The sequence below is a fragment of the Protopterus annectens genome, chromosome 10.part0 (genome assembly GCF_019279795.1).
Source record: "Protopterus annectens isolate FY-2018-M chromosome 10.part0, PAN1.0, whole genome shotgun sequence".
In the NCBI taxonomy this organism is placed as follows: domain Eukaryota; kingdom Metazoa; phylum Chordata; order Ceratodontiformes; family Protopteridae; genus Protopterus; species Protopterus annectens.
Window position 1 is genome coordinate 1074888168 of NC_056744.1, and position 20916 is coordinate 1074909083.

The window sequence follows — 20916 nt, forward strand, 5'->3', positions numbered from 1 at the left end:
GTCATTTCAGCTTCAGACTCTTGATTTCTGAGTATGGTAGTACTGCACTGATCTCAATAGCAACAGCAGCAGTGTGTATTCCTGGGCAAAGATACGAATTCCTGGAAATTAACTGCTCAACAGCTCACATGCATTGTTCCTATCTTAATCAGGTCTGTCACAACTGATTTGTACTCACGGGATAAAACACATAAGAGAATATGTAATACACTGGCTCCCCCTGGTGGAATCAAGAACACAAGTCATCACTAACATTTATTCTCATCTCAGAAACCAATACAAATGCTACGAATACAAAAAAACTACTAAATAAACAACAACAGTAAGGTACCCATTTCGCACTTACTCTCTTTCTTTAAATGTGACTAATAATGTTAAAAATAATGCAGTTTTATAATAAAATAATACTTGCTATATACCTCTGCTACACGTTTTTGTTAGAAATTAGAGAAGTGGCACAACTGTGTAGTACTTGGCACTGCTACCTTGCTTCTGCAAAGCTCCACTGTCTGGAGTATATTCCTGACCTGAGAATAATATCAGTGCTTGTCTGGACTTTCTTCTAGAGCTTCAATTTCCTCTTATCATGCAAAGATGCACGGCAAAGTTTGCATCAGTGCTTCAACAAAATATTAGTTTAAGGGTGTGCACACTTATGCAACCAGCTATTGTAATTTTTTTATTTTTTCCCAACAGATTTGTTTGTTTTTCAATTGACTTGTACAGATTATAGGTCATATTAAGGTGGGAAAAGTTTTGAAATTATTTATTGTGGTCTCATTAAGCAATAACCGATGACGTGGTATGGTATATTGAAGATTTACCCATGGTTGGCGTGGTTTAATCACGCAGGCGAAGCCGGAGTGATTAAACAAAGGCAACCATGGGTAAATCTTCAATATACCATAACCACGGAGTCGGTTATTGCTATTATACAATGAAGGGTTGGGAGGGTGGCCTAATGGTTAAGGTGTTTGCCTTACAAACACAAGGTGCAGGGTTCGATTCTCACAAGGGATAATTGGCTAGGCTTACAATGGCTCGCAAGGGCAGTTAGCCTAGTACTAACCTATGAACATTATTTAAGAAAAAAATACTTACTTTTCTTAAATATTGTCTTTGTATAAAGGCGGATTGCTGTTCTTCCTCCGGCTGTGGTATACTGCATTTTGATGTACTGCGCATGTGTATGGGACTTGCGTTCCCATGCATACCCAAGCACACCAAGGCTTTGAAACAGAAGCAACGGAGAAAAGAAAGTCTCCATTTTCTCTCTCTATTTTTTTCTTTTATTGTAAAAAAAAAAAAAAAAAAAAAAAAAAAAAAAGTTTTGGGGCAGTTTATACCAATGGAAAAAAGTCCGGGCGACAGGACCTTTTTCCGTCGGTATATTGTGGGATTTACAACGGGCACGCTGATTGGGCTGGCCAATCAGCGTGCACATTTTAGAATATTAATTGGAAGGAATTGTATAATTTTTTAAATCACAAAAACCTGGCATTTTAACAAGGGTGTGTACATGTTTTATGTCCACAATTTGCATCTTACTAGCATGTGTCAATGAATACAGAATCTAATAATATCACAAAACATATTGACAGTATCCTAAGTTGGCTTAACATAGGTCAGCAGGAATAGTACCCAGTTGTTTTTACAGGTGTATCATTTACTGCTTCTTTGTTTCCACAAATGTGATTTAAGAAGCAGCATGACTGTACTCATGTTTTTAGATAACAGTATCATGCTCTGTATTAATTCTACAGGATATAATCCTAGGAGGAAACAGAAAGACTGCAGGGTTGTTACCATAATATAGAGATCCAGATATCCTTAGCTGAGTTTAGTACTATTTGTTTCAACCTGATTTGATTAGCATAGTTAGTTAATATTTGGACATACTCATTTTATGCTAACTAGTTTACTCAATCAATGTTTGGGTAGTTAAAATCCCCAAAAGGACCATTATTTCCATTGACTTTTACATCTCAGAGTTTAGTCAGGAAATCCTTACACTCTGCAGGGGACATAGATAGTACATGGTGTATTTCCATAATATTATATTCAGTACCATTAATATTAATTTTATAAGCAATTTTAACTTGTGCTTTGGGATTTTAGTGTTCCTTAACAAATATTGAGATATCAACACCTATCCCTTGAACATGCAATAACGAAAGGTAATATAGTATGGAGTTTGTACATAAGAATCCCTGCCCTCAGTTGGTCTTTATGTCTGCAGGGACCTGGACTACGAGAGTCGAAAATCTCATGTCCTTAAAACTACAAGTAGTAGGACTATTTCTTCTTTTTCCATTCTAAATGTACTGTACACATGCACAAGTCCCTTCCTCCTTCACCCTGCCTGCTCTCTGAAGCCTAAGATGCTATTCGAACTCAGGCTAAGAGTTGCAAAACCTTGCTATCATACACTTAGGCTCATCTAAGTTGATGCATCCTAACTTACCAACTGAGAAATAAAATGTCTCCTGCTAGTATATTAATTAAAGGTTTGTTCCCAAGTTGCTTGAGTTTTGCTGTTTTTGTTTCTTTTATCCACTACTATTTTGTGTTTAACAGCCACTTTCTTAGCAATATACCCACAAACTCAAAACAAAATATGGTAGTGCAAACATTAACATATGTGTTGTCTTTATATTGTTTAAACTTGTTTGAGAAAGCATCTATGTATAGAGTATAAACAGGTTTGTTACATGACCTTCATGTTCTTATACTGACTAGAATGTATAACTTTCTTTTATGCAAAATGAAAATAAAAATTATTGAAAAAAAAATGTCTTCATTAACCCTACTGGTCTAACATAATACTTCCTTACTACCATTTGAAATCTCTTTATTACATCAACTCTTCTTTTCAGCTGAAACTCGGCTTTTGTTTTAAAGTCTGCTGAATATTTGAGGATCAGACCCATTATTCTTGGAACTGTGAAACACAGCAAATGAAGAAATATAGGCTTACTCAAACACTACAATATTGTGGACTATCCCTCCTACTCTGAAGTACAGAAATAACACAGCTGTAAGTAAACATACAATGAATGATGTTCAAATAGATCACTATTGCAGTAGCATATAGGTTTAATGGACATATTCTGCCAAGATCAAATGTCTGGTCAATATACAACAACGGTGCATCATACATTTAAAGAAGCTTGAAGGCTTGTTGGTATAAATTCAGATGTGCAGGGTGTCAAAATTCAGAACTTTTTTTGCCCTGAAAGAAAGGAAGACTAAAATAAGCCACCTCCCTGAATGCCAAAATAGAGGTTTTATGTGCCAGTATCAAAGGAGGACAGGGGATATAAAGGGCATTCCACCCTGGCCAAAAACAATAATTCCTGAAAAACAGGAAAGAGAAACAAGATAAGGAGGAGTGTTGCATTATTGCAAGTGATCTATTCAAGCATTTACTGTTACAGATCACTGCTGCAATAGCATATAGCTATATGGGATGAGTCCCAATACCTAGACAGCCTGAGAAGGGGGTTGTGGGTGCTCTAGCAAGTCTTGATCTAGCCCAAGAGAGTCAGTCTTCTAATATTTTGTAAATGTGCATACAGATGAACAAGCATCTGCTCTAGAATTGATCTAGACTCCAGTCCTTTTGAAAATGTCCTAAAAGAAGCACCATCTGTGATAGAATGAGATTTAGCCTTGTGAGGAAGGGACTTCTCAATAGTGTGAGTAACAGAAGTGAATGGAATGATACAATGATTTGAAAACTGACACTGGTTACCCTTTTTTCTTTCTATCAAAAGGACTGAAAAGCCATTAAAAACTGTAATATCTTTATTCCTGTCAACATACCTGCTTTGTCTGTGGACATCCAGAATATGTAAGGTTCTCTCTCCCCTGTTTTTAGATTCAAAAAAGAACACAAGGAAAAAAATGCCTTGGTTTAGAGTAGATTCTGAAACTATTTCTGGCATAAAAGAGTTAGTTCTCAAGGATACCCTGTCCCTATAAAAAATGAGGAAGAGCTGGGTGACCATTAAAGCCTGCAACTCAAATACTCATCTAGCCAATGTCACTGCAGTAAACAAAACAATTTTCCAAATCATAACTTCAGATTAACCTGAAGAGCTGGCTCAAGAAGTGGTAAAGTAAGCTTTTCCAAAACATAGACGAGATCCCAGGGAGGAATCACCTGGTCGTCTCAATGGCTGGATATGTAAGACACTTTCAAAAACTATTTCACCTAGTACATGCAGAAAAAGCGGACAGGTGAATTTTAGCAAAAGAGTAAGAAAGCCTTAAACTTTGTAATTCCCATAGATAATGTAGAACTAGAGAGGCATGCACCCGACGTGGGTTCCGATTCTTCTTTTGGTACCAACAGAAGACTGCTTTCCATTTAGCTAAATAGGATTTTACAGAGGCAGGTTTTCTAGCCACCTTGAAAACCTGCTGCATGTCCTCAGAGAAAAGATACCTTAATGGAATCAAAGTTCTATTATCCATGCAGTCAGATGAAGATTCAGCAGGTTGGGGCAGATCAAGGATTCCCCTGTCCTGTGTGAGAAAATCCATACTGTGGGGAAGACTGTGTTAATTGCCCTTGTAACTTTCATGAAAAAAGAGAGCCAATATTGTGTGGAAGTTAACTAGGTCACTTATGGAGAATCCTTCTGGATCTTTAAAAAAAAAACTTTGGTTATAAGAGGAAAGAGGGAAAGGCATATAGTACTCTTCCCATCCATGGATAGGAAAAGGCATCCGTCTTCCAGGTCTTTCCGCAAGGCGTCCTAGAGCAGAACTTCTTGACTTGCCTGTCATGAATGGTGGCAAACAAATCTATTTGTGGAATTTCCCAGGGTTTTTTAGCTACTGGAAGAATCCATACGCCGAGTTGCAAGTTCCCAAGCTATCATGGCTTGCCTACACAGGATGTAGGACATAGCTCCCCCATGTTTGTTTACATACATCACAGTAGTGCTCGTCTGTGACTACCCAAAGAGGTCATGAAGTCCACAAAACATTCAAGGTCTTTAATGCATTTATCAAGGCCATCAACTATTTGATATTTATGTGCTTTTTTCCTGAACTGATGGTCCCAAAGCCCCGGCACATTTATTCCCTTTGATACAGCTTCCCATGCAAGCCTGATGTATCTGTAGTTACAGGCTAAATATGGCTGAAGAGGAGATTGGGAGACCTGGATTCAGTAAATTTGGTCTGCCCACCATAATAGGTCTTTTCTAACAAATGCAAGTACTGGGTTTGGAAAAACAGAAGGTGTCAGTATTGAATCCATACTGACTGAAGAAACCATTGTATTTTCTTCATGCGTAAACTTGGTTAGAGGAACCATCAGGATTATGGAAGCCACCAAAATCCTGAGATATTTCCAAGCAGTGGTCATTAGTTAGTGAGAAAAATGTGAGAACTGTGAGTGATACAGAATTGTCTTTTCTGAAGGAAGATTAGTCACCATTAAGGAAGTATTCAGCAGGCAAACCAAGAATATGGTTCTGTAAGAAATGAGAGAAGATGCTTCCAGATTTTTGACAAAGATTTTTGACAGTTTTGAAAAAAAGGGAGCTTACAAAAATAAGGCAAATCATCTAAATATGAAAACATGTGAATGCCTTGCAGTCTGCAAGAGACAAACAATTACAGTTGTTAGACACTTTACTCTTAGAACTATAGAAAGACTGAAGGGTAAAGCAGAGATTTGAAAATATGAACCAGAACAGATAACCTTAGAAAGGGTGTGACGTTTCTGTGAATGGGTATGTGGTAGTATGCATCTTTTAGGTCTAGAGTAAAAGAGACTGAAGGGTAAATAATTTTAATTTTTTTATGTAAAGATTTAGGAGAGAGAAATCCAGCACATATCTCTTTTTAGGGCATTAGGGGAAAAAAAAATTCTTTGTTTGATAATCTGGAAAGTCTATGACTCCTAGAAGATAGCATGTGGGAAATGGATGAAATGTTTGATGCTCTGGGTTTGGAGAAATCCCTACTTTGGGGGAAGGGCATATCTCTGCCATTTCTACCCATTCAGAAATGGAAGGGTAATTTATATTCTATTAAGAATAGGAGACAGATTCTGTTTGTCCCTTCATTAAATTTTTTCAAGATTTCAGCAGAAGTTTACCTTCCCTCTCAGGGACTGATATCAGAGTACAGACAAAGAGAAGGAGATTGGGGAATCCTAAATTAAAGGCCTGCACTGGTTGAGTTTTTTAACTGAATATAGAACAGATGCTGCCATTAAAAAGGGGCTAATTAGTCTGACATATAAAATATTGCACAACAACTATAGGAATCAAGCAGAAGAGGTCAGAAAAGATTTGGGAGAGCGACTACATATACACTTCACAAAGAAACAATGAGCGGACATATGCATGGCTCCCAAATTTGCAATAAAATCTAGAAGATTTAGGATTTTTGTCTGGAAGTGTTTGCATAGATACTTTTATACCCTACACAGCCTCCAAAGAATGTTTTCCTCAAGAAGATGGCAAATGGTACAGGTGTAATGGGGGAGCAGCAGGTACCTAGGAGTATATGCTCTTGGAATGTAATGAGTTGGCAGACTTCAAAAATTCCCTACAGAGTTCTCTGTCGGGAATACTGGGCAAGCAAATGAGTATTTGTTTGTGTCTTTCAGCTTTTCCCGGTTAGGGGTTGCCACAGCGGAACTCTGGTCCCACTAATGATTGGCAGTAGAGTTTTACATGCTGGCTTGCCGGGCCTAATGCACAACCTTCAATGAAGGAACGCCCATTCACGCATGTTGCCATACAGAGGACGCTCTAACTGAGAATCGAACGGGCAATGACTAACTGTGAGGCGACAATGCTACCGCAGCACCACCACTGCAGTGTGGCAAGCAAACGAGTATAATGAAGGAAATTATTTTTTGAGTTGGGACACAGGAACTGAAATGCCTAAAGATTTAATTCCGGTAGCTGCCAAAAAAGCTATTACTAGAAAATGGAAATCAAAATCTAAACAAACTATACTTGAATTAGTAAATACTGTAACACAGATAAAAGACCAGGAGGTAAAGGGTAGGAGTAAATTACATAGAAAAAAATGGAAATTGTGTGAACAATACATGCAAAACAATGTTCTGGAGGAGGAACAAGGTTTAAGAAAAGGCAGAAATTGAATAATTTATGCAATGTTGCTTTCACTATATGACATAACATACATGATATGTAAATATTAACTTGTTACTATTGTTTGAGTACTTCTATATAAATGTTAAGTTTGCCTATGTCACAAGTAGTACTTCAATAAAGGTGTTTTAAAGACTTAAGCAGAAGTTCAAAACAGTGCTTCTTTGTCTAATGGTGCATTAATGATTTGTGCTTTGACGTCCTTAGGCATATTCTGAGATTTAAACCATGCATGCAGACTAGTAGCTTACCCAGTCCCAGCTAGCCAGGATACTGCATTAGCAGCATAAGAGCAGTGTAGCGAATGTCTGCTAACCAGAGTCATAGAAGACATCATACTGAGAAGACCTAATTTTAATCTCTAAAGGCAGCAAATCTGCCAAGATCTTATTCATTTCTGAAACAGATGAAAGCAAATGCTTTGCCATATGAGTTTGACAGCTGTTGTTGTTGTTTGTATTTTGGGTTTTCCCAGTAAGGGGTTGCCACAGCAGAACTCCAGTCCTCTAATGATTGGCAGTAGATTTTTATGAAACGCCGAGGTGCCAGCTCGACGCCCAACCTTCAACGAAGGCACGCCCATTTACGCACACATCTTTCGAACGCTACCCAACCACTTGGAGGAAATGCAGACTCCACACAGAAGGCACTCCCAAGCCCAGCCGAGAATCGAACAGTAGAGGAAGTATAAACTTTTTCCCAAATCAGTCAAACTTCTTCCGTCTTTGACTGATAACACAGAATTTATAGCAAAAAGATGTTTGGATCCTGTACCCTTGGCTAAGGAAATGACAGATGGATCAGCTACTAGGTTATGATAAGGAACTTACAGGTCTGTGGCACTTTATAAAGCCTGTAAGGCTTCATGGGTTCTGGAGGCCAACTGTCAGGTGAAGTAAATGCAGGTGTCTTCCAAAGCAGCTAGTACTGGATAAATAGATTATGGATGTCAACCTGCAAAACACCATAGTGTCATGTTTTAGTTCTCAGAAATGTCCAGATCCTTCATCATTTCAATGGTGTATGCTAAGGAAACTTCCACTACTGGGAAACCTGAAGAAATACACTCAGACTCCTAAGAGTCATGGGAAGACACCTGGGAGGCATAATCTAAACCAGTATCTTCTATATCAGACTGGAAGTCACTGTCAGAAGGGGATGGAGAGTTTTTTTCTTTTCTGACAAGGAGAAGAGGAGGTTGACTGCAAAGACCGAAATGCCTAAAAATGACCTCCTGCAAAGAAATACCACTCCTCCTAGATGGCAGTTGAAGGAAAAGAATTATTCTTAGTATTTTGGCTTTTCTATTTTAGGAGTGTCCAAAGCCAGAGTTCAGATTGTTTCACACATACAAACTTCAATATAGCCCTAAATGATGTGCTAAACTCCCGACCCTATGTGCTGTCCATAGCAGCACCAGAGATGCTGCAAAGGTAAGATGGACAGTCTGAGGACTTTAAGGGCCACAGCACAGTCATCTGTCGAGGGCTTGGGGGGGGGGGGTAGTAGCTCACCTCCCTAATGATTTTTTTTTTTGGAGCTAAAGAGGAATGTACAAGGTACTAATGCCAGAGTCCATATAATTGATTTTGGGAGGACATTGAACCATTGGTTTTCCAGGCAATTGCTAAAGGAGATAAGCCTACTTCTAATTGTTTTTGGCATAAATGAAACACAAATACTACACAATTTAAATGTCATGTGGCACTCCTACACAAAACAAGCAAGTTGCAGCAAAATGTTTATACAGAATCTGCCCATCATACAAACCCTTTCCTTTGCTCCTAGACATAAGAAACAACAACCTTCGCAAAAAAGTGGAAGAAAAATTTACAAAAGGGTACTTATCTGTCCCAAAGATTGAAGAAGTCGACTGCTGAACCACTGAAGACACAGCAAAGACAGTCTGACTGAAATCTTCAAATAGCAAGAAAGTTCTAAATTTTGGCACCTGTAAGTGTGAATTTATACCACCATGCCCTCGAACTTCCTTGAATGTGCTGTTAGGACAACACCTTTTCCCTCAGCCTACAACAGCCCAACTATTCTGCATAAAAATCTATTTAACCACTCAAGCCACCTGACCTACACCACTCTCCCTCATTATAAAGGCATTACAGCTGTACTAATTAACAGCCCATCTCTCATGCCAGAAAATAACTACTTCTAGATACCTTCACTATTTTTTCACAGCTGGAACTTATGGCTCTCTTGGGACTGTTCCTGAACTGCAACAATTAGCAGCAGGCCCTTTACCTGAAAAAAAAAATGCAAAATCTTTGAACTACATCAGTATCTCAGCCATGGGCTGGTCTTTGAACCACATCAGTAGCTCAGCCATGGGTTGGAAGCCAACAAGTACTAAGATACTGTGAAAAACACAATGAATAAGAAAGAAATCTACACAAGGCAACACCATCAAATAACTTAACTTCATGTTCACATGGATGGTTAATAGCAATATGACTGTGTATAAAAAAACAAACTATACTTTCCAGCAGTGTACATATTACAACCAACGTACATGTTTCATAAAAGAATCCTGACAATCATAAACCAAGTAATAACTTCATAGCCACAGCTCACCTCACAGTGCATAAAGTGTGCCTCATCCTTGTAAAGACAAATTCCCTGGAATTCGGTAACAATAGTGTAGGCACCTTTCTAAGCCTACATGATGTAGGTATATTAGCACAATGAGCAGCAGTGCTAATCAACCATACATGATGCTCAATGCGCCTACACATTTGGAAGCACCTATTCGTGACCAGCAATAGTGGTGCTTGTGATCATCAAAAGGTGCTTGCAGGCACAAGCACAGAATGTAAACAAAACAGCTTAAGCTGTAGCCCAGAAATACCAAGGGCAAGTAAATTTAAAGAATACCATTTTAAAACTGCATAATTAAATTAATGTGGAAGGAGAAATGTGTAAAGTGTACACATACACCGCAGGCAAATGTGCTGAACTGTCAAAGAAGCATTTTTGACATAAATCCTGCAATAATGATGCAATAATAATTAATGTCAATGACAATACTGCAGTTATGCACATAAACAAAAACAGACATGCTAACACAGGATCTGATTGGGATATAAAGCTGCAATGTAACAAAGGGGAGTGAAAATGTGATATGCACGTTAATTTAATGCTAAGTTGAGATGACTTATTAGCATGGCCAACACACCAGTCATTGGTGACGAGATAGTGAGGCACACTGATGTCCCACTCACAAGGTTGAATAAGGAGAAAGTAACAGTCAGCTGCCTGTCAGGTGCCAGGATCCGCCACATAAAGCACGCACTCAGGTCCCTCAACAACAGGTACAAATATGACTCCGTCATTGTACATGTGGGTGTGAATGACCTACGATGTACCTCCCTGCGCTACATGAAAAAAAAAAAAGAGACATTGAGGAGCTCTCGGATTATGTAGCCCCGGCAGGTATGACCCTAGCCCTGAGCAGCATCCTACCATCACCCAGAATGATACCACAATACACGCAGAAAACAACTGATTTCAACAACTGGCCAGGTTTCTGGTGTCATTCAAAGGGGATTCAGTATCTGTCTGCTTGGGGGGACATAAATGACAGACATCGATGCTTTGCCAGAGATGGCCTACATCTGTCACCCCTGGGCTTCCGGATACTGGCCAAGGCTCTTGCCACCCATACAGTGCCTTTTTTAGGCAGTGTTCCAAAGACCAAAATTACCACCATAACAGCTACAAATGTAATCGGAGGGTCATGCTGCTCAACACTAGAAGTCGAAATCTCAAAATCCACTCACTCGAAGCACTCCTTAAAATGGAGAACATCGACATTTATGCTGTAACAGAGACCTGGTTCAAGACAGCAGAAAGCACCCCTGCACTACCAGGCTATAACTCATTCCACACCTTTCGGCCCCAGAACCTGGACCGAAGCTCCAAAGGCGGTGGCATTTCCATATTCATAAAGGATGCGCACACCTCCAGACTGGTAGCCCAACATAACGTATCTAAGATACTAGCCTGGTTAGATGCGAACACACACACACACACACACACACACACACACACACACACACACACACACACACACACACACTCTCTCACTCACACTCACACATAACCACCATGAAAAACTTCTCCACAGTTAACTTTGGGCTCCTAAAAACAGAGGTGGCTAACTTCACGGCACCTATGCAAATGGAGAATAGTTGCATGACCACCGTATCATACACCAATGCAATGTACGAACACATACAAAAATGCATGGATCTCGCCGTACCCAGTAAAACCAAGACACGCTCCTCAAAAAAAGGAAGCCAATCTGGTGGTCCCCTGCCAAAAACAAATTCTACAATAGAAGGAGAAAACTGATGCAGAATATGGTGAAGTCCCAAGACTGGAAAAACTCCCTTATCAGCCTCAACAAAAGGTTGAGATCCCTCACTAAATCCTCTAAAGCTAGCTTTGAAAACAGAATTGCAGCAGATAGTAAAGACAACCACAAGGCCTTCTATAGTTATGTAAAGAATCTCTACGGCAATACCCAGGTTTGCTCTGAGCTACTGCCCACTCCTATACTGAGCCAACAGATTTTGCAAATATACTGGCCGACAGGTTCGGTGCCAACTTTACCCCTCCCCCCTTAAAGGACCAATCACAATGCCAGTAGACTGCCAGGCACCCAGAATTACTGCTGCTTAGGTTCAAACAGCACTGTCCAAGGCCAAGAATACAGCTTCTATGGGACCTGACAATATCCCCGGCTGTGTTCTAAATGAACTACAGAGTGAACTGGCACCTCACCTGTGTGACCTGTTCAATCACAGCCTCAACTCAGGCATTGTCCCTACCAAATGGTACACTGCTACAGTCATCTCTCCACAAGGGAGGAGTGACTACAGACCCCAGGAACCATCACCCCATTAGCCTGAGACCCCAGGAACTATCACCCCATTAGCCTGATGAGTCTGATATGCAAAGTTATGGAATGCATCATAGACCTAATAAACAAGGATATAGGGAATCTCAAAACTCTGGATCCTACACAGTCTGGTTTTCTGAAGGGTAGATCATGCCTGCTCAATTTGGTCAACTTCTTTGAGTCAGTCACCAGAGCTGTGGATGAAAGGAAGATGGTTCATACCGCCTACCTTGATCTGGCCAAGGCCTTTGATACCATTCCCCACTCAGGAATCATAGAAAAACTCACTAAGCTAGGCATCAAACTCTATATCTCTAGGTGGGCTGCAAACTAGCTCACAGATAGAACCCACAGTATGAAAGCAGCAGACCCCAAGTCAGACTGTCGACCAGTTACGAGTGGAGTCCCACAGGGTTCGGTGCTGGGTCCTCTCCTGTTTGGTATCTACTTCTCTGAAGTCAAGGTCAACACGAAGGGACTCTGGCTGAAAAAGTGTGCAGACGATTGCAAGTTAGGAGCTATTATTAACTCCCCAAGTGATGTTGACATCCTACAGAAAGGCCTCAATGAGACCAATGACTGGTATCAGAACCATGGCCTTAAGCTCAATGCCAAAAAATGTATCATTCCCCCTTGGGAAAAACCCAGTTCTTCAGACTTACCACATCAATGGTAATCCACTAAACACAGAAGGTGTTATAAGAAATCTAGGAACACAGGTTGACAGCAATCGCTCTTTTGACCACCACATTACCACTGTGGTCAGAAAGTCCTTCTATGTGGCACGTCATTACTAAGGGTTTTACATCCAGGAAGAAAGAGGTCGCTGTCTCTTTCTGCTCTTCCCTCATTAGGCCAATCATCAAGTACAATGCCCCATTTGGCATGTACCTCACTAGACACCTGCAACAACTGGAGAGGCCGCAAAAGTACCTCACAAAGAGGATCCTAGGCCTTAAACACTTGTCCTATATGGACAGACTCAAAAAACTATTCCCTATCTCATATCGCCTACTTAGAGGCAATCTCTGCTTGACTTACAGAGCCAGGTCTGACCCAGCTCTGTTTAAAATGCTACATCTAAATAAACCCCAATCCCTCCACACCACACACTCCAGAGACCTCAACCTCATTACCACAATCAACAGAACATGCTGGAGGGACAGGTTCATAACCCAGAGACTGCCCATGCTATTGAATAGACTTCCCTATACATGTCAAGCAGAGCACCTCACTGGCCCTCTTCAAGAGAAATCTTGATGAGTGGATGGGAAATGGAAAATTCACTCCAGTGGCTCCTACTCGACAGAGGCACTAGGAACTCAGGTCGGGTGGCACGATGTCAGGGTAACCCTATGGGCCAGGCTTGTAAAGGCTCCAGGGCCATTAGCCTAGTACACACCTATGAACCTACAAATAGTTAGCAAGGACAGAAAATACGTCATGACATGAATTCTTAAACTGCAGTTACTGCACGATATATATATATATATATATATATATATATATATATATATATATATATATATACATACAGTATACGGAATTTATGCATGCAAGACGATACCATTGCTGTATTCTCCACCTCAGCATGTGTACACAAGAATAAATGGACCTTACTGCTGTAATATTAGGCACATCAGAAATGGATAGGTTTTTGCAAAGAAATGACATTAGCACCCATAGGAAAGGGGTTTACTGCCTATGAACATGTAATACACAAGCAAGTGTTGTATATAAAGGCTACACGGTAATCTAATAACACAAAACATACATAAATCACAACACAGACTAACATGTCATGAGTTTAAGTTTTCCATTGCTGACATGCAAACATCTCACACATCGTTATACTGGGTATGATCATATGGAATTACAGGGAACAGTAACATTACAGCAATTCAACAGCAACAACACACAAGAAAAGTGTTGCAACAAGGAGGACTAATCACAGTTTGATGGTCTGGCAGCATGTCATAGAGTAAGAAACGTTTATGGAATCCTGCATCTGCCACTAAGCTGTATAGAAGAAATGCTCAGATAAAGACATACAATATAGAGGATAATATTTTTTGGAATAAGTAACACCTGTGAGTAATGAATGATATAATAAACATTTGCATCAGGTCATTTTCAAACACATGCCAAGAAATATATCAGAGAGATGCATAACAATCACGGGCACCACAGAAATACACATATCGATCATGTCCAGAGAGGGCTTACAGCACTTTCCTGTTATAAGGTGTAAAGCCTGAAAAAAGTGGTCCTATAACTGTGCCATAAGTACTGTCCGTGTGTAAACCACTGCTGTCTGACAAACAGATGTTACCCGATTCAAACCCCTGCCTATTATACTAGGCTCTCTCCAGACCTCTGTACTGACAATGTGCCAAATCAGATAGCAATGAAGACCGTCACAAATAAATGAATTGAGTGTATGCATTAAGAAAGAAGTTATACATAGAATATGAACTATCAGATTTAGTCAGAATGCTGGAAAAAGGCTACATGTGTTCTGTCCACACAAAAGTGACCAGTACAAGATCAAGGCTTCTTTGACATGGAAGTTGCTTCCATCGTGTATTACACACACTATCCTAGAACTGAACCATAGTCTGTGTAGGTATGCTATACAAATCAATACAGAATGCATGTGGCACAGGAGCAGTCAAAGTCCTAAATAACCATTCCATTGTCATGCAATCACAACCTGTGATGACATACTATTATTCAAATTAAAAATGGATAAGAATAACTAGATACAAAGTTGTTTATTGAATGTCAGTATATTAATTTAATGTTGCCCTTTCAGGAACTGAACAGCAAGCTATGCGGCTGTCAACTAATGACATGTGGATGAATCGCATGTGCCACAGTGGAATTCTTAACATAACTGTGACACTTCACCTTTGCTAACTTAATAATCTCCGAGATAAAAGGGATGGTGGAGGCCTCTCTTACTATACATGGACACACTATAACAGTGGTGGATGCCATTCATGCATTACAGTACAAGGCCACAAAATGTTAACAGGCACCGAATGTGAATAGTGAGAACACATGCGCATCTGACAACAGAAAATACATGATACTGTACAGGATCAATGCACCACAGGTCACTACAACTGTGAGATATGTCGGTATGTGAAGCCATTACATCACGAGACTGCTGCAAGGTCAGTGCACGATAGCTACACTTCATGCAATTGTTAATGAATGTGGCCCAATGGTATATGATCAAATACATTTGAGCCTATAAAGATAGAACAAGATGGTCACAGGAAGATCTTAAGCATTTTAGTCACAGGAAGATCATAATGGAGAAAAGATAAACAATGTAGCACTGGCACACCATAACACATATCCAAAAAAACAAGAGAAGTCTTGTAAAGACATTAAACGCACAGAAACACTCTGGGATACGTGCCCTTACAAATGTTTCTAAAATATCTACTTATGACCAATACCACTTTAGTGAAAAAAGCACTTTAAAGACCTGCTCCAAGACTTTTGATGCTATACTATATGTTTCCTCAACCAAAAAAAAAAAAAAAGAAAATGCCTGGATAGCTCAGTCAATAGAGCATCAGACTTTTAATCTGAGGGTCCAGGGTTCAGGTCCCTGTTCATGGATGGCGCAGTGGTGCATCAGTAGCGTTGTCGCCTCAAAGCAAGAGGTTCTCTTGTTTGATTCTCGGCTGGGGTGCCTTCTGTGTGGAGTCTGCATGTCCTCCCTGCGTTCGTGTGGGTTTCCTCTGGGTGCTCTGATTTCCTCCCACATTAGAAAAAAATGCGTCTGGAGCATTTCTCCCCGAGCCTCCGCTGAAAAATGGCTTCATTCCAAGTCGGACTTTCCCGGTTAACAAATGTTAAATAAAAAAATGTTAAATAAATAAAATAAATAAAAGCCTCCAAAACCTACTTTTTTATCACAGAGGTGTACAAAAAGAGATCCTGACAACTGTAAAATCAAGGATTAAATACTGTCAAAACCCCAAAAGAGACCATGAGACATATACTTTATGAGGAACACCTTTGTACTGTTCTCTATGAGGACTGCTGGTGCTTACCTGACCAATTTCTTCTGCTGTCTTCTCTTTAACCATTTCTAAGTTCAAAATTGAATCAAGAGTCTAAAATGCAAATGCAAGAACTGTTCTGTAATACAAGAAGTCCAAACATGATGCTTTCTATAACATAAAAAAGACTGCAATTAAAAGACAAACAACAATGCATCCATTAGTGTACATTCATAGACAGTAGGAATAGTCTATCATAGAGCTATGGTAAACTGCAGTAGGTGCATGGAGAAACTCATTTACTTTGTGTGCATTATACATATACTGCTTTAAACTGCCATTAAACTTTGATTGACACTAAATATGTCAAACAAGTTCATCGGTGATCACACTAACTAGATTTTTTTTTGGTTTCTATTAAACTGATAGAAATGTAAGCAAAAATGTCACATTTGCAATCAAGTAAAACAACTTAAACCTTGTTTTTTCACATGGAGCTTTGCCTCTCTCATCCCTAAAAATTAAATATTCTAACTCCAGTGTGGCACAATCAAGGAAAAAAAAAGGAAAATTCCTCAAGTCATACACAAACATACACACATATATATGCATAAACACACACATATATATATATATATATATATATATATATATATATATATATATATATATATATATATATATACACACACACACACACATATATATATATATATATATATATATATATATATATATATATATATATATATATACATATACATATATATATATATATATATATATATATATATATATATATATATATATATATATATATATATATATATATATATATACACACACACACACACACACACACACACACACTGGAACATAACCTACCTATGACATGAATAGATTACAAAAAAGCATTTGACAGTATCTCATATTCACTGATTATGAGAATACACTTTATACTGAAAAATTACAATCTCTTACAAAATGAATCATGCTAAAGGGCAAATTACTATCTCAGGGATCAAAACTCAAAACTAAATACTCAAGGGAGATTCTTTTTTGCCTTGTCCTTAACCCATTTAGTAGCTTCCTTACTAGACTAGGTTGTGGTTGCAGTTTAGCTTCAAGAAACCAACCTTGCCCAATGACATCTCTTCATCTTTTTGTGGAAATTTTGGCTGTATAGTTCACAGAAGCAATGGAAAGCACAATTACAAATGGTTAATTAAAACTTTTTCAGACAAGAAGAATGATATTTGACCTCAATACATGTAAAAAAAATATACTAACATGAAAACTTGTACATCAATAAAATATCTACTTGGGAGAAAATGTGACATAAAAGATCTTGAAAGAGAGGAAGTGCATAAACATCAGAGAACACATGAAAGATTGACAATAAAGCATCAACCAGTGAGAGCATAGTTTAGTAAAGAATATTTTGGAAGACTATTGAAGACTGTGTTTGACATCCAGGAATCAAGTTTGAAAGATACACCAAAGCTGTAAGTTAAAACAAGAAGAGTAAGAGGGTTTGACTTACCCCCCCCCCCAAAAAAAAAAAAAAAAAAGCACTGGATGAGCTGGACAAGAAAAAATATTAATTTTATAGCTAAATCTAAATACTTCTCAGTTTGAAGGAGGTAAGGGCCTCCTTGAAATTGACTCTTTATAAACCATAAAGAAAATGCCTAAATTGACATCCTTCCTCAGATTAGCAGAACCATTTCAGAAAATAACCAAGAATGGAAATCAAACCAGAAGAAGATAAAATTCAGGTACGAATACAAAGTATTAAAAATAAATAAATAAATAAAAAACTGGAAGGCCCACAGTTACAGTGGCAAATATAGAGAACTCCTAGAACAGCCCCATGTTGATGAAGATTTGCTATATGAATGGCTAAGAAGAGATGAAATTAAATTAAAAGGTAAAATGTCAATAATGGCAACTCAAGGCAGTGGACTACATACACATTGGTGTATAATGTCTACTGAAAAAGTAGGAGATTCAAACAAATGTAGTAGGTTCTGTAGTACAAAACTAGAAACACCTACACAACCTGTTGCTGTTTACAATATACATGTGGCTGAGGGATTATAACAAAAGGCACAATAAAGTTGTCCTGGGGATTGTGCAAATGCTACAACATACATGTAGCTGAGAAACACTGGAAACATGAACCACAAAGATTTTCTGAAAAATGAAGTAGTTCTGGTCAGACGGTATTATCCAACAAAGGTAAAGTAGAAGCAAGAAAAACAGACATAGTACTTAAAGAAAATGGACAAAAATAACATTAATAATTGAAATACCTACACCTAGCAAATATATTGTCCTGCATACAGACAGACAGTCATAAAATACCAGAAGAAATTAGAGCAATATGGAGTAAAGACACTCAGATAATTCCTGTAGTAGAAGAAGCAACAGGACTACTACAAAATAATTTATGTATACTTAAAATTAGAAGTAGAACTTATACACACACCCCACCCCAGGACAGATGATGGTATCCAAATGGACGAGAACAATAAAAGCAAATTCACCAAAGATGGTTTTAGTATTTATAATTTTAGCAATGTTAATTTAACTAATGAGCATTTTAGCCTCCTGTCTAAAGAGGTTAAACATATACCTCAGAAAGAGGTGATTTGGCTAAGGTTTTAATAGATCTTAAGGCTTTCACTAGAAAAATAAATCTGGGTATAATTTTACCACACCAGAGTAGGATTCCAGCCACAACATGTACTTGAAAAAGTTTATAACCCCCCCCCCCCAGCCATACAGTCTCAGTTAAACAATTTTTAATGCATAGTGGAAAACAGACTTAGAAACAAATACGCCAAAGTGAAATATAGGGCAAGTTTAAATGGAAAAGAGAAAAATGTATTACCTGAACTTAGACAGAATAAAGAAATCAGGGTGATGAAACCCTGATAAGGGAGAGGAATTGTGAATATGGACTCCATTACATATGAAGGAAAAATGAATGACATCTTGAAGGACACTAATAAATATATAAATGTTTCTAAGAATGAAATCAAAATAGCATATAGAAAAATAGACATTATGTTGGATGATATGTTAAGGGAGGGGATTATAGATGAAAGAACATACAAGTATTTAAAAGTTGAAAAGCCAAGAATTCCCACAATGTCTGGAATACCCAAGACCCACAAGGATGAAACAGATCCATCACTAAAGCCTATAGTGTCAGCAGAGGCATCCAAAACTTTACCATTGGCCAAGTTTGTGGATGGCAAGCTTAAGAAGTTATGGTTAAAAAGAAGAACGATCTTAAGAGATTTGTGGGACTTAAGGGAATTCAACGATAATTTGTACAGTGAAGATATCACATTTGTCACAATAGATGTTACCAATTTATTTAGTAGCATCCCTCATGAGGCAGGAATGAAAATATGTTAGAACAAATTATTTTTGAAGATGGTGAACTCACAAAAAATTACCAATTGTTATGTTTGAATTTGATTGATTTAGTGTTAAAATACAATTTTATATTTTTCAATGGTAAATTTTATCAACAAATTCAAGGGGTGGCAATGGGGGCGGCGTGCGCCCCTACTTATGCCAATTTAATCCTGGCTAAATGGGAAGAGGAATACGTTTTTAATTCTATAAACAAGGAGCAATGGAGCTTATACAGGAGGTTTTTAGATGATATTTGTGTTTTATGGATAGGTACCCATGGGGTTTTAGAAGAATTTTTACAGGTTTAGTCACAATGTTTCCAAAGAAAGGCTTCAATTCCTCGATGTTGAGATTTATAAGAATAAAGGTAGATTTAATTCTAAAATATAGAGAAAAAAAACTCTAATTCCTTCCTACACTATAATAGTGCATACCCAGCTCACTACAAGAGGAATATTCTTAAAGGGCAATATGTATGTGCCAGTAGGATGGTATCGAAGGAAAGCGATTATGAGGAAGAGAGCAAATTACTGGAAATCTATTTCAAAGAGAGGGGATATCCCATGAATTTGATTCTTGAAGTAAACAGGAAGAAAAACTAAAATGTTACCCTATTTTAGGTAAGGTAGAACATCAGGAAGAAAAAGCTGGCAGTTTGGAAAAAGATTTTGGAAAAGCTTTGGTATTAGAATTTAATGCCAACTCCAGACTTGCTAGGAAGGTAATAGCAACTAAATGGTAATGATTTAGAGGGTTCATGGATCTGGGGGAGATACCAAAGGAACCTTTAAGAGTGGCATACAGAAACTCTCAAAATCTGAAAAACTTGCTTGAGAATAATTATGGAAACGATATAGACGGACATAAAAAAAAAAAGAAAGAGGAACTTTCAAATGTGGGCATTGTACTCAATGTACATACATTAGTAACAAAGAAAGAATTTATACTATAAGTAGGAACAGATGGGTGACAGGTCAGGGTTACTACAACTGTGGGTCCTTTGGTTTGGTATACCTTGCCATTTATAAGGAGTGTGAATCCTTCTATATTGGCAAGACAGAGCGTATGTTGCGAAGAAGGAATTACAAGCATATGTACGATATTCAATGTAAGAAAGATTCAAATACAGACACACAAAAATATGTGCCAAAGCATGCTTCTCATTTTTGTATTAGAGCAGATTAAGAAAGAAGTGTGTGTGTGTGTGTGTGTGTGTGTGTGTGTGTGTAGGGGGATTGGGAAGAAAAGACTGAGTATAAAGAGCTGTAGTGGCAGTTAACACTATAGGCTATTACCCCACCAGGACTCAATGAAAATATCTCCATAGCCCCTGTTCCTAAAATGAGGGCAGCTAAGTTATAAATGGCTTTTATTTGGTATGTCTCAGGATATTGCAGTT

General features: G+C 38.3%; 1 protein-coding gene across 3 annotated transcripts in view; it reads right to left on the reverse strand.

The window, feature by feature from the left end:
- ATPAF1 (ATP synthase mitochondrial F1 complex assembly factor 1) overlaps positions 1 to 20916 on the reverse strand; it is a 683947-nt gene that overhangs the window by 621557 nt on the left and 41474 nt on the right. For 2 of the 3 annotated variants that reach the window (XM_044085819.1, XM_044085818.1), the window contains one exon: positions 16137 to 16199. The exons of the other annotated variant lie outside the window; for it this stretch is intronic. In XM_044085819.1, coding sequence (XP_043941754.1) covers positions 16137 to 16199 — 63 coding nt within the window. The remainder of the gene's footprint in view (positions 1 to 16136; positions 16200 to 20916) is intronic. 3 annotated transcript variants of the gene reach the window in all.